Genomic DNA, 15,056 nt, shown 5'->3' on the forward strand with positions numbered 1-15,056 from the left:
TCAGAGGGAGAAGCAGACTCCCTGCTGAGCAGGGAGCCCGATGTGGGACTCGATCCTGGGACTCCAGGATCATGACCTGAGCCGAAGACAGTTGCTTAACCAACTGAGCCACCCAGGAGCCCTCACCAAATATTTTTAATCATTATTTCTTCTCACATCTCAGATTTCCATTAAGGCTCATTTTGTCCTGCCTATAGTTTATACTTTAGGTTATTTTTTTTAATTAACATATTTTGCTAGTATTTTTTCTGTTTGAAAATGTGAATTTTTTTACTTGAATTCATAATAATGTAATTTACTGTATATAAATGGCTATATATTTAACTTTGTTAAAAATCAAAATTGAAGAAATACTTTCACTTGAAGTATTTCTTAATGTAGAATCCTGGAAATTGAAAATATCAAAAGTTATTTAATGAACACTAAAAATTAAATAAGTTATAACCATATAAAATAAGTTTACAGAAGTTATTATAAAATGATGCTGCTTGCAGATGATTTCTCAAGGCAGTTTTTTCAAATTCTAAAATCTCAGATTTCTCCCATGTAATAAAATGTATTTCAAGTGCATTGCATAACAATGTGTAGTCTCTTCATTTTTTTCTCTATCTTCATTTATTTTACTAAAAGAAGTAAAATTCTGATAAACATAACATTACACAACACACATGAAAAAATTATCAAGTGCCTTACATATGAATATAAACACATGGATGTTATATAAATTTAATCAAATGAAAGCAAGCTATATAATTTATAAAACTGAATGTTTTAGTTCAGCATTATGAGGGTAGTTGAATATTATAAAATTTGTTATTTTGTCAAATAATAGTATCAAAATGGAAACAATCTGTCTAAAAATTTCATAAATGCTAGTAACACTAGAATTCAGTATGTATATTTAATGATAACCTGATGAATTAGGACTAGGAGGACTTTTTTCAATTCAATAAATATAAGAAATTAATATTGAGTATTTACTATGCCAGGCACTGTGTTAAACTGCTCACACTCCATTGAGTTTAGGATTATAATTATCTGTTTTATATGTGAAGAAATTGAACTTAAGAAAAGATTGAGTAACCTGCCTAGCACTACAGACCTTGCATTTGGCAGAGCTAATCATTACATTTTTCTTTAGTAATAGAGAATATGTTTTTTCTTTTCAAAAATTCAGAAGAATGAACTAAAAAATTACACTTAAGTTGATCAAATAAAAACAAATATATTAAGATGTAATAGATTTTAGAAAACTGAAGACTTCGTTGTGGAACTAAAACACAATAACATATGTAGCAGAATGTAACATATCATATGTCAGGATGTATTATAAATTGTCAGTTTTTCCTAAATTAACGTATAGTTTTAAAGTAAATCCAATAAATTTCCAATAGATTTTTGTTTTATACCCAGACCCAATTTTTCCAGAGGTTATTTATAAAATAACAAGGGTTGGAATAACCAAGGCAAATTAGAAAATAATTAATGAAGGAAAGTGGATTGCACTGTAAGATAATAGAAAAACATTAAGCTGCTTCAGTAATTCATATTCTGTGGTATGTCAAAATAGGCTTCTGAATCAATGGAACAAACCAAAAAGACCAGAATTATGCCCTGAGGGCTTAAAGACTTTTGTCATATATTTGTTTATAAATATGAACTTTCTTTCTTTCTTTCTTTCTTTCTTTCTTTCTTTCTTTCTTTCTTTCTTTCTTTCTCTTTCTTTCTTTCTTTTTCTTTCTTCCTTTCTTCCTTCCTTTCTTCCTTCCTTTCTTCCTTCCTTCCTTTCTTTCTTTCTTTCTTTCTTTCTTTCTTTCTTTCTTTCTTTCTTTCTTTCTTTCTTTCTTTTCCTTTCTTTCTTTCTTTCTTTCTTTCTTTCTTTCTTTCTTTCTTTCTTTCTTTCTGTCAGAGAGAGAGAGAGAGAGAGAGAGAGAGATGAGTGGGGGAGGGGCAGGGGAGAGGGAGAGAGAGAGAGAATCTCAAGCAGACTCCATGCCCAGGGCAGAGCCTGCTGTGGGGCTTGATCTCATGACCTAAGAGCATGACCTGAGCCGAAATTGAGAGTTGGATGCTTAATCTCTGAGCCATCCAGGCACCCCTATAAAATAAATAAGTTGGGGAAGAGTTTTTCAATAAATAATAAATCATTTTTATGTATTTGCACAAAAACTAAACCTTTATTTCGTATTTTTCTGAGGAAAACAAATGATTTGGTGTTTATTTTCTGGAAAAGATATGTTGGGTACCTAAATCGAAAATAACAAAATGCAAAATAATTTATTAGAATAATTACATTAACAATACAAAATCACAAATAAAAATCAAAATGAGATGAGAGGACATTGGTATGCATATATAAAGAGCTGTTTTAAATTAACAAATAAAGATTAACACCACATTAGAAAATGACTAAGAAAGCAGAACATTTATTGATCTGTACGAATAGATATATAATTAATATAGAAATTGTTTACTTTCAGTCTTTATCAAAGAAGTGCTTTTTGAATCAACAATGATGTGTTGTATTTTACCCACAAAGATGGAATAGAATAATATCAAATGATAATAAGGGTACAAAGCTTCTGAAAATAAAAGTGGAAATATCTTTTCTGAAGGACTTTAGTAATCTTTATCATATTTTGAAAAATGCACTTGCACTTTAGCCCAGAGATTTATTTTAGAGAAATTATTTGAGTCTGTGCAGAGATAGTTATATATAATAATGAAAAATTGGAAACAAATTAAATTTAGAAAACCAAAAATAGCATTGATTTGAGAAAATGTTTTTAATATATTGGGAAATTTAATAAGCAGGTTAAAAATCATAGGCATGAAAAGATCTAATTTTTAAATTACATATGTTAGAGACGAAATTATGGAAGAGTATATACTAAAACAATGCTTATTTCTCTCTGGTGGGTTTACAGATAAGTTTTATTTCTTCTTCCTTTAATTTTCTACAATAAGCGTGTATTATTTTATATAGGAAGAATATTCTTTTTAAAAAATAAGTTTATTATTGTACAACAGTGTAAATGTACTTTCACCATAAAACTGTGCACTTAAAAGGGATTAAATTGGTAAGTTTTATGTGCATATTTATTTTACCACAATGAAAAAGAAGTAAGATTGTCATTTTACATGTATGTCTTTTTAGAATTAGACTTTCCAAGGTAAAAACAGAGTCCTGTCCAATCTAAGACTGTTCTTGATGTTGCACGGTGCTTGCTGGTAACAGTCCAGAATGTGCAGCTGAGAATGGAGCTCTGTTGAGCTGATAGAATTATGCACTATTGATTCTTTCATCTTTTAGAACTGATTGACCTTTTAACAAGGGCAGATTGCTTTTGTCTTCAATAGAGTTAATTTTTTTTTCTTTTCCTGTATAACCCAGTTAGGAGCTATCATTTGCCTGCTTTCATTTTGCAAAAATATCTTTTTAATCACTCATCTGTGCTTTACACATATGGGGTCAATTCAAAATATAGTATCTGCTGGCGTGTGAAAGAAATCTTTGCTCTCAAGAACTTATAAACATAGCAAGAGCAAGGCCCAGTAATACAATAGCCAAACTCTGAGAAATCACTGAAGAAAGCAAGATGGAATTGCTGAGGTAGGAGAGCTCAGATCTTGTTGGGAGATCTAAGCCTTTGATCAAGACTTTGAAAGGTGTGAAGAGATTCCAGAAACAGGAAAGGGGAGAGTCGTGTCCCAGGAATAATGACATACACTTTGACTAAAGGAGTGCTGAAACTGGGGGTACTTTTTCAGGGCACACCAGCAAGAAGTCAGGGATGGGTAGGATGAACGTTCTGTTTGAGGTAGTGAAAGATGAAGCAGCAGAGGTGGGCTATGACCCTAGAGTCATGATCCCTAGGATGAGAAATTTACATGGAGTTTGGTGTGAAGCCACCGGTGCCCAACTTTCATGGGATTAAAGTGGCCATACAGGATAGGATGAATTAGAGATGAGTGAAACTGAAAACCAAAGAACAGCTTGTGAGAGATGCCTGGGTGGCTCAGTCAGTAAGTGTCTGCCTTGGGCTCAGGTCATGATCCCAGGGTCCTGGGATCGAGCCCTGCATCAGGCTCCCTGCTCACCAGGGAGTTTGCTTCTCCCTCTGCCTGCCACTCTGCCTGCCACCTGTGCTCTCTCTCTCTGACAAATAAATAAAAATAATTAAAAAAAACCCACAAAGTACAGCTTCGGAAACGATGGCAGTTATTTCAAAGAGGTATGGAGAGCATGGTCAGCGAAAATGGAAGGAGAACATTTTTAGGGGAACTACAGAAGTTGGAATTGATCAGGTATAGGGGTGGAGTGGGGATTAAGGAAAAGAAGGTATGAAAAATGTTCCTGTGAGTAGTTGGTGATGACACACCAAAATTTCAAAATCCAGGTGTTATCATATAATTTTAAGCAGAGAAATTACTCTTATAGCATAATCCAATTCTTGTTTTTCACCTGTCATATAATAAATCCCTGATGGAATTAGGGATCCACCTGAGTCATACAACTCGTTTATTGTAAGGCAGGGACTTGAACCGAGGTCCAGGTTCTCCTGTCTATTCTTTAGATTTTGAAGTAAGAATCCCTTACTTTAACATGTTGATTTTCCTGTGAAACCTTAAAATTAGGCTGATGTTTTTATGTTCCCAGCATAGTTGGATTAAGTAAATTAGGTTAATACTTTTATTTCTTTCATAACTGTCTTCAGGATTTATGTTGTGAGGGACGCCTGAATATGTACCATGAAAACAGTAATACATGAGAATCTTAACAATGCTTTCTGATTACCTTAGTGGTTTTCTAACATTTTCCAATTAAATCCTTCTGATTTAACTCTGCTGAGATCAGCTTGATATTATGGCCTCCAGGGATCTGACATAAGGAAATACATTCCAACTAAGAAAGTTTAAGTAAACTAGAAATCCGAGAAGCTAGAACTTAAACCAGGCTTTCTATTCCCAATCATAAATAGCTTCTAGTTGTAGGAAAAGATGTAAATTTTTTCCTTTAGCAGGATACAATTCGGAGGTGAACAAAAGCTTAGTGATCAATTATTCCATGAGTTGGCAATTTTTTTCTGGAAAGGATATACAGTAAATACTTTTGGCTTTGCCGGGGATAGTTTGTTTCAAATGTTCAGTTCTATTGTATTGCAAAAGCAATCATAGGCAATATGTAGAGGAATGGGTCCAACAAAACTTTCCTTACAAAAACTGGTTGTAAGGCTGGATTTGACCCATAGAATATAATTTACTGACCTTCTCACCTCTAGTCTTATTCCTGAGAAGAAAACTGTAGTCTCCCTAGAGATTATTAGACTTGTCCAAACTTCTTTTGGCTGGAGCCCAGAAATCTATTTTATTTTACTGCTTTTGATTCTAGTATCTCTTTCTAAAGAGCCACTTAATAATATCAGTCTAATTGAAGATTTGTCTTCCCCATCCTCAGCACTGTAAGACCAATTCTAGTTGGTCTTTCTGTGGTGCTCATCGAATTAGTTTAGGTAGTCAGTAATGTCTTAATTGTGCTGGCAATAGTTTCTTGGTTATATTTTTCAATGGAGATTTGCAGACATCCAGTCCCTTGACTGTTGGTCTGCCTTTCTTCCAGATTACGTACTTTGTGGCACTCTGCAGTACTATGTAACAAAGTTTTACTAAGCAAACTCCACAGCAATTGTATCAATTTAACTTTGCAGAATAGCAACTAAGACTCATAACAGATCACAGGAAATCCTAGAATTGTTCCTTGTATCTCCTTCAATCTCATGTTCCAAGGGAGCCATGATTAATTTTAAATTGATAATGGTAAATTGATACTTACCATAAGAAATAAACATTTATATAATTGTGCCAGTTAGTTTTCATCATTCTTTTAAAAAGATGCAACGTATTTACACAAAATAGCATAATTTAAGACAACCAAATATTTTCCAAGTGCTTTTGATTTGTAATTCAAGTTGATTCTGCTAGCAACCTTAGTCAAAGGCCAACATTTTACTTCTGTGTCAGAGCCCTAAGATTTGATTTTAGAAAACCTATCTTTATTACATTTTCTGCTTCTAAAGGACTCTGTGTTTTATATTAAAGTAGGCCAGTTTTGTTCCTCCACGGTGCTTGGCGTTTAAAATAGAAGATTAAAAACAAGATAGGAAACTTTTCTGTTTAGAGTTATCCGCCTTCCAACTGTGTGTGTGAGTGTGTTTGTGTGTGTATGTTCCAAACTTCAAATATTAACTACTTGTTAGCATTCCAACCACATTGTTTTAATTTTAAATACAATTTGATGATATACATACTTCCAATTTAGCTTGATTTTTTTCCCTCATAGAAGAGGAAGTGAAACTATTTGCACACCATTATGAAACTCACCTTTAAATCCAAGAGGGAAGCCACAAAATGAGCCTTGGGGTCTACCATTTGTGTCTAAATTCTAGTTATGCCATCTCTGCTATAATAACTGAGTTCTTGTATGATCATACATATTCGAATTCCTGGTGGTTGCTAAGAGAGAATACAAATGCAGAATGAAACCTAAGATCAGGGGTGCCTGGGTGGCTCAGTCATTAAGCATCTGCCTTTGGCTCAGGTCATGATCTCAGGGTCCTGGGATCGAGCCCCACATCAAGCCCCACATCGAGCCCCACATCGGGCTCCCTGCTCTGTGGGAAGCCTGCTTCTCCCTCCTCCACTCCCCCTGCTTGTGTTCCCTTGCTCACTGTCTCTCTCTGTCAAATAAATAAAATTGTTCAAAAAAAAGAAAAGAAACCTAAGATCAGTCAGGCAGTGGTGGTCTTCCCCATTTAAACAGGCTTAAAGTAAATACAAAGTTAAGGAGAAAATATAGAAATTATTTCCCAATGATGTTGTAAGAATAACCTAATATTACATTGGTATTCAAAGATGGAAGAGAAAACATATTGGGAACTTCAGAAAAATTGTTTAGAAACTATGCATTTTGATAATCAGGTGTTGAGAATTACTGCAAAGGACAGGAAAAAAATGGATATTGTGGAAATTTTTGTAAACATTTTTGAGAATATTTGGAATGATAAAATTAGGCTGAAGGAAAAGAAAAAGAAAGGGGAAAGAGAAACTATAACTAAGGTAGACAGAAATAAATGAAAAATTTAATTTTATTTTTTTAAGATTTATTTATTTACTTGAGAGAAAGAGAGGGAGCATGAGTGGGAGTGGCAGAGGGAGAGGGAGAGAGAATCTCAAGCAGGCTCCACACCGAGTGGGGAGCCCAATGCAGGGCTTGATCTCATGACCCTGAGAGCATGACCTAAGCCAAATCCAAGAGTTGGAAGCTCAACCAACTGCACCACCCAGGCACCCCAACAATTTTATTAAACAAAACCAAGTTATGCTACATAGATTGTATTACATTAAAACACAAAACAAAACAAGTGTGCCTCTATTTTCACATCCTTGGTAGATTTCATCTCTTTGGAATCAAGAAAACACATGTTTAAAGAAACTGGAAAAGGTTGAATTTAATGGCAAAATGTTAATACCATTATAAAGTACAGTTGACTTTCATTATAGTTCGATAAAGTCTTAGTTTCTATCTCTATAAAATAATTATTTACACGGACAATTATAACCAGCTTTGGTGTACAGTTCCACTGATGACCATTGTCATTACTGAGATGCAAGACGCCAAGAGGAATATTTATTGTTATGTTGTATCTTCATTCTCATAAGAAGTAAGCTAGTTAAGGATTGATTTACCCTAATTAGTACTCATGGTTCTGTTAAGTATTGAGTTCAAGAAAGGGGAGAAGCATATGTTTTCCACACAAAAATGGTAGCACTTTTCTGGAATATGGATTCAGTCTTGATAGATTATATATATATTTTACTCAGTTCTTGAGCTTGAGAGTTCTCTTAAATATAAATTCAGGTTTTTATATTGTTACCAAAGGATTCTTTAAATATTGTTACAATCTACAGTTTTATATTAGAAGCGTTTATTTAAATACTCATAATTTGTTGCTTTGGGCCAAAGTCCATTGCAGCTTGCAGAGTAAAAAAAGGTTCACCTCACACCTTAAGCATCTTAGGTATTTTAAGCAGAATAAGTTTTTGAATATTAAAAAAACTATTTTCCAAATGAATTTTACTTCAGATAAGTATATTTCTCATTCTAGTTTGGCTCTACTTTTGGTGTAATCAAGTAGAAAAAGAGTTAATTATTTGAAAAATAAAGTCTTTTTGTAAAGCAGTAAGAAAATTGTCTTTCCTAGAGTTCTTGAATTATTTGAATTATCTTAACAAAGAGCAGCATCATTTCAAAACAAAGTACAGAATAAGGGGTCATGTGTAAGATCTTATAACTTGAGAGGTCCTTGAGTATATATTCTTGGATCTAGAAAAGCATAGTGACATCTGTCTTTGATTATAGTTACATGGATAAATTCAAATTTTAGAACTGTATTTAAAACATTTCAACATACACAATGATATTATGTTCTTGGAATATGGCACATGGTGGTAATTTTTAATATAATTATACATGTCTGGTTGTCTTTGAAATAAATTATTAAAAAGAAGACATTCATGGCAAAATCAGAATTTCTCATGGTTTAAGTCCTGTTTACCTTAAAAAATTCAAAATAAACTCTTTGAATAAAGATTTCTGTTTGTTTCACAATTATTTCAATTACTTTATTGAAACTTTGCTTTAATTATTAAAATGTTTACTTTTAACTCCTGACATAGTGCTCTTATATTGTCAAACATTAATGAGAACGAGAAGATATTTTCTTTTTTTCAGGTGTTTGCTAAGAAAAAATATTAAGGGAATACTAACAGAAAAAAAAAAAAGAATTAGCTATGAATCTGTATTCATGGTAGTCCTGGGTTCCTTATCTCCAGGAATCAAATTACTGTGTGCAGTTACAGTCATTTTACTTTTTGTGTCATTTTGCTCCAATTTGCAGATTGTTTTAAATTTTACCACAATGGACCTATACAAAAGCAGTTTGTGCTGGTATGACTACATTGAAGTGAGAGATGGGTACTGGAGGAAATCACCTCTCCTTGGTAAGAGACTCTTTACCTCCTCTGTGGTCATGCATATAGTTTGTCCTTGGAAGTAGATTCTTTTAAGAGTCATCTTGGACTTCAAAATGTATGTGGCCCACATCTTAATTTTTATTATACTCTTTTCAACCACAGCAAAATACGGACAGATAAATAGAGAGATTGATTTTAAACTAGCTTAAATTATGAGGAAATACTTGGATCTGAATGATTGAGAATAGCCTCCAAATATATTTTTAATTTGATAAATCATCGCTTTAATGAGAAAACCAGATAAATGATGTGGGTGCGCATGTCGTGTTTTGTTTTGTTGGCTAAAGGAGTAGAATGTGAGCCACTAGGTCCATGTTTGGTAGCTGATTTCTTCTGCCACCCATGTTAGCTCTCACTGTGGATGTCACGGTTGTGCTTCTCAGAGAGTTTTTGTGGCTGAGAAGAGGCATTTGTACTTTGTGTCATAAATTGTAGCTCAGATTTGGTGCTCACAAAAGTCTGCTGCCAACGTTTAACCACAGACCACGCCATTGACTTGCATGAGGCACTTTACTGTTGCCCTCTGTTTTACTTAAAGGTGAGAGCTGTTGTGAGCATATAAGCATCTACTTCAATATTGATTTTTTTTGAAATGGCAACTTTTCCTTTATTTTTAGAGGTAGCTTTGCTCAGCTGTGCTTATGTGCCTTACAGTTCTTTTTATCTTAACATCCAAAACCCACTGAATGTATACTGTTGTATTAAAAGTCTTAGGTCCAAGACATATAGAGATGTTTAAAAATAAGAAAAAAAAATAAAATTGAGCGAATGTGATAAGTCAGGTTGAAGAAAACATTGTCTTGAACACTGCATTTCTTAGCCTAGGTGAAGCAATCTGTAATATATGTGTGTGTGTTCCAAAGAAAACATTTCATTAAATTCATATTGAAGAACCAAATCTAAAGCTAAATAGTGGAGCACATTTCTTTTAGAACACCAGCAGCGTTACATGCTTTGGTGTATAGTGGGCCAACAGACTGGTTCAGTCTGGTCATCGTTTTCATGTGGAAAATTTTCCCCATTACTTCCCCTGAGACCTGTCCCTTGAAGTGTACCTGTCAGACAGGCAGCATCAGGATCACTTGTTAGAGGCGTAGAAATCCAGGCTCCATTCCATACTTTCTGAATTAGAGACTGTATTTTAACAGACTCCCTGGCATTTCATATGCACATTGCAGTTTAAGAAACATTGCTCTCTTTTGCATGCCCTTAATTTACTTTGCCATTTAGGAAGACAGTTCTTCACCTGTTGACTGTTAGTATGAATTTGTTTTAAGTCGACTACTATTTTTCATATACTGAAGCTACGTATGATAGCACTGCCAGGGGCATGCAGAAATGGATGGCAATGTATTATTGTTGGTAAAATTATTTCATGTGGATTGCCAGATTTAGCCATTTTCTCATATATGGAAATTTAAAGCACAGTGAAGACACACAGTTAGCCAATATATATTTATGGGAGGTTGACCGACTGCACTGCAGATTATGACTTTGTACATGGGATGGAATGTATGCAGTACTATAAGACCCCCAGAGCAGCATGTGAGTCTCCCTGGTGGGTCATAGTCAAACCCTACAGGACAAAGAACTCCTCTTTGGGCTGAGACACATCCCTAACCAAGCTACTTCTCTGCAAGGACCGGTCTGATAATTGGAGCCAATTTCTCAGGATCACTTGTACTTTTTTCTGTTCTCTATGAAAGAATATTCCCTACCTTGATGTATCATGTGACCTTTTACAAATATGTCTTTAGCACTAGCTGTTTCTTAATTCTATAGACAATGATATTGATGTCAGTCTGTTAATCTGAGAATGGTATGTTCCAATATTTTATAAATAGATACGAAGACATTCTTTTATTTATCCACCTATGTTAAGTAAATACTAGGCGTACTTATAGCTCTTGTTACTCCAGATAGAGTATAGGAACCAAATCGGGTTTTATATATATAATTTGTGGCTAGTGTGGAAAGCAATTAGAATATAGAGTCATATTTAGGAGTCTCTCTTTATTCTTTTATTTTTTTTAGGTAGATTCTGTGGGGACAAGTTGCCTGAAGTTCTTACCTCTACAGACAGCAGAATGTGGATTGAGTTTCGTAGCAGCAGTAACTGGGTGGGAAAAGGCTTTGCAGCTGTCTATGAAGGCAAGTCCCATTCAGTTTTAGAGATTACTTCCCCTTAAGTCTCTTAGCTGAAAAGTCCTTTCTCTCAATTTCATTAGAATGATATTGTAACCACATTTAATTATGAAGTCTTCTAAATCTGTGTTATAATATTCACAAAAGTACTTGGTAAAGTTAAATTGCAAGAAGAGCCTCTTTCCTGGTACCAGTGACATAGTAACATATAAATGTATGTAGGGATGTGGGGGGGGAGGCGTGTGGAAATGGCGCAAGAGCTCTTAAATTTCCATTGTTTCCATGATAGTATTAAAATGTCATGAAGAAATTATGATTTTTTCTTTGTACTAAATTTGTGTTTATTTGGTGCCTATACTGCTGAAATTCTCTGTTATAGGAAACTGCACAGAAAGTACTTGTGCACATTTCTGGAGCATGCTTTGTCTAAGTGAGGGAGTCAGCATTCAAGGGAGAATTTACTAGCTGCTTTGTTCTATACTTCTCTGAAACAACAAACTGGCATTGTGTATCCTGGCTTTAAAAATCGCCCCCCTTTTTTTTTTGCCAGGTTGTGGGCAGAAGAGACCCTTCTTGCGCCTGCCTCTGCTAGCACAAGAGCTTAGGTAATTTAGAAGACAGGAGATTTCTGCTTCCCTTAAACTTTTAAGTAAACGGAAGCATTTTGTTGTAGAGATTAGCTGTATGGCCGTCAAGGGGATTATTTGGATGGGGCCACAGATGTTGAGCACATGATGCTAGCTCACATTGCCAGAGGCCCAGAGAGTTCTGTGGAGCGTCTCTCTTGATCAGCTATTTTACCTGAGCTCAAAAGACTGTAAGAACCAGTTCAGGAAATCATATAGAATATGATAGAATATTCTACCACATAGAATACATTTACAAAATCTCAAACGGTTTTTAGAAGTTAGAAAAAATACTGTTTTTTGTAAAGATGTGAAGAAACCGTGATAAAAAAATCATATATTCCCGTGCTATTATCTAATATTTATAGTTAACTGACTAGGTTTTTACCATCTAAATATTTATAGCAGTATAACCAGCCAACTTTGATTTTTTATAGCTGGTCTTTATGTACTCAGCTACAGGCACTGAGCTAAAATGGTATCTCAGAAGAAAATGAAAATGAAATGTCAGGTCTAGGTTTATTTATTTGTGTATTTTCACCCTCAGCGATCTGCGGAGGTGAGATACGTAAAAATGAAGGACAGATTCAGTCTCCTAATTATCCCGATGACTACAGACCGATGAAGGAATGCGTGTGGAAAATAACAGTGTCAGAAGACTACTTTGTTGGATTGACCTTTCAGGCCTTTGAGGTAAAATCTTTCAGGCACCCTTCACGGAACATATCCTCCATAAATGACAGTGCCATTTAAGGGGATCCTCATTAAATAAGCAAAGAACCAGAGAATCAGCTTTTTAATCAGCAAAGAATCAAAGGATTGCCTATAAAATGTAACATCAAGAGTGAAAGAGGTTTTTTTTTCTTCTTCTTTCCTCTTGTTGCAGACATTTTCAAGAAGATTAAAGTGAGTTTACATTATCTGTGCTATTTGAATTAGAATGTTTGAAGTACCGACAATCGTTTCTTTTGAGAAAGGCACAGGCTTGTTTCACAAGACTGCTTGAAGAGTCCATTAAATAATAGAACTTTTATTTCTCTTCTAAACTAAGAGGTTAAAAGGTAGACCATCATGTTGTTGTTGTTGTTGTTGTTATGGAGAAAATCCATTTTTCTCCTTTTCATGATTATGCAGAAAACTGTTTATATCAGAAATAGAGATTTAAGTGTTTTTAGCTTTCGATTTCATCAAAAATATATATCAGGGAGGAGATCAGCACCAACATTACATTATTAGATGAAGGCACAATAAACCAAAGGTTAGTCAGAATTCTGGAGCAAAGTCTGGGTCCAAAACTACCAAGCTGGCTAATGAGTCATTTTAGTGGGGCTGGGGGAACCGAGTTAGGGATTGGAAGCCAAGAGATGGAGGACTTTGTCGTGAATTCCACAGCATGTTTAAATTGAAGAATCAGTCTAGAAATTGAGAGCCCACTGATGAAATGGGAAGGAATGATGAGATGGTGGTAGTTAGGTTCATCTCCAAATGCCATAACTGGAGATTATTTCTTCATTGATTAGAAGGCTCATTCTCTGTCCAAGCAATCAGAAGGCAGTGCCAGGGTATATCATTCCTGAGTGCAATGTGTGTGCTGGTGTCTCGGTCCCCACAGCAGAAACATCAGGGGAATCCAGGCATTACCCATAAGCCCAGAGAATCTCTCACCTTCATGTGATATACTTATCTCCACCCCTTTGCATGTGCCATTTAATTTCCCAGACATACAGCCTTTTGTCATGAAAAAATTGTCTTCTCTTATATGATCATGATGTTGTGTTATATGCTCCTGATCATTTTGCATTTTTGGAAACCTTGGTTCTTGAGATTATTTGATTCATGTTTGAATTTTGTTATTTTACCGGATCAATAATATTGCAAACATTATTCAAATAGATCACCTTATTGCTAACAGTGAACTAAAACTGGATAGGATTCACCTGCTATTTAGACCAAAATAACTGGTTCGGTGAAAAATTATCTACCTAATGACCACATTACTTGTATTTTGTGATGTTGCCCAAATGATTAAGAGATGAACTGTCTTTCAATATATAATTCAATTTTTTTATGAAATTCTCCTATTACATAAGTGATGTCAGAGAATGCATCTAAAACTAAATTCCATGCATCTAAAAACTGAGATACAATTCCTGAGATGCAGAAGGCTTAGTTGGTTTGCAGTTTTTTCTTTAATGCCAATATATTATAGTGATATTCTTCAAAAATAGGATAGTGAAAGTCAGGTAGGAAAGATTTACATCTCAGGCCCTTAGAACCATGCCTGACAGAGAGTAGTTGCTTAATAAATATTTGTTGATTGAGCAAGTGATTGAGATTTGGGATTGGGGAAATGTCATGCCATATTTGGCTGACAGCACATGTTAACTGTTATCTCTAGGTTCCTGTCTTTTCTTCATCTTGCTGTATTTCCTTATGTTTCTTCCTCCTTTGTTCATATACTGGACATATTTAAATGTCTGCTAGGTCTCTCATCTTCAGATGACCAGAACCAAACCTTTGATTGTCTTGTCCTACTCACTAACTCACTCTTCTTCAGTCTTCCAGATTTCAGTATTTACTATTTCAGTATGTCACTATTTACTCAAGAACTAGCCCTGATTTCACTTTTTCTCTTAAACCCTGAGGCCAGTCAGTTAACATATTTCATTTGCTTTGTCTTCAATAATGCCCCATACATGGCCACTTTATCCCAACTTTCTGGCCACTACTCTGTTCCCATTGTTGCTCCTTCTCTTGGAACTTGGTGAGAATGTCACCTCTCTACTCTTGCCCTGCTATCCTGACCCACAGCAGCCAGAGGGATACTTTTACAATGTAAGTTAGATCATAACACGATGCTTAAATTCTTTTGGGGTTGGGGAGCACCTGCGTGGCTCAGTTGATTAGGTGCCCAACTCTTGATTTTGGCTCAGGTCATGATCTCAGGGTTGTGAGATCGAGCCACACATCAGGCTCTGTGCTCAGCAGAGAGTCTGCTTGAAATTCTCTCTATCCCTCTCTCTTTCTCCCTTTGAGCCTCCCCGTACTTATGTGTTCTCTCTCTCTCTCTCTCTCAAATAATGGGGTGGCTGGGTCAAATAAATAAATACATCTTAAAAAAAATTCTTTCAGGGATTTTCTATCACACCTAAAATAAAGCCCAGACTCAGTGATCCGGGACCAAGGCAACCC

The 15,056-nt window shown here is 35.1% G+C and overlaps 1 protein-coding gene across 6 annotated transcripts in view; it reads left to right on the plus strand.

Annotated features, from left to right (window-relative positions):
- Nucleotides 1–15,056, plus strand: part of TLL1 (tolloid like 1) — a 215,085-nt gene that overhangs the window by 148,556 nt on the left and 51,473 nt on the right. For all 6 annotated transcript variants that reach the window (XM_035726294.1, XM_027599787.2, XM_027599785.2 and 3 more), the window contains 3 exons: nucleotides 8,958–9,060; nucleotides 11,128–11,244; nucleotides 12,412–12,557. In XM_035726294.1, coding sequence (XP_035582187.1) covers nucleotides 8,958–9,060; nucleotides 11,128–11,244; nucleotides 12,412–12,557 — 366 coding nt within the window. The remainder of the gene's footprint in view (nucleotides 1–8,957; nucleotides 9,061–11,127; nucleotides 11,245–12,411; nucleotides 12,558–15,056) is intronic.

Source organism: Zalophus californianus, chromosome 2 (genome assembly GCF_009762305.2).
Source record: "Zalophus californianus isolate mZalCal1 chromosome 2, mZalCal1.pri.v2, whole genome shotgun sequence".
Lineage (NCBI taxonomy): Eukaryota > Metazoa > Chordata > Mammalia > Carnivora > Otariidae > Zalophus > Zalophus californianus.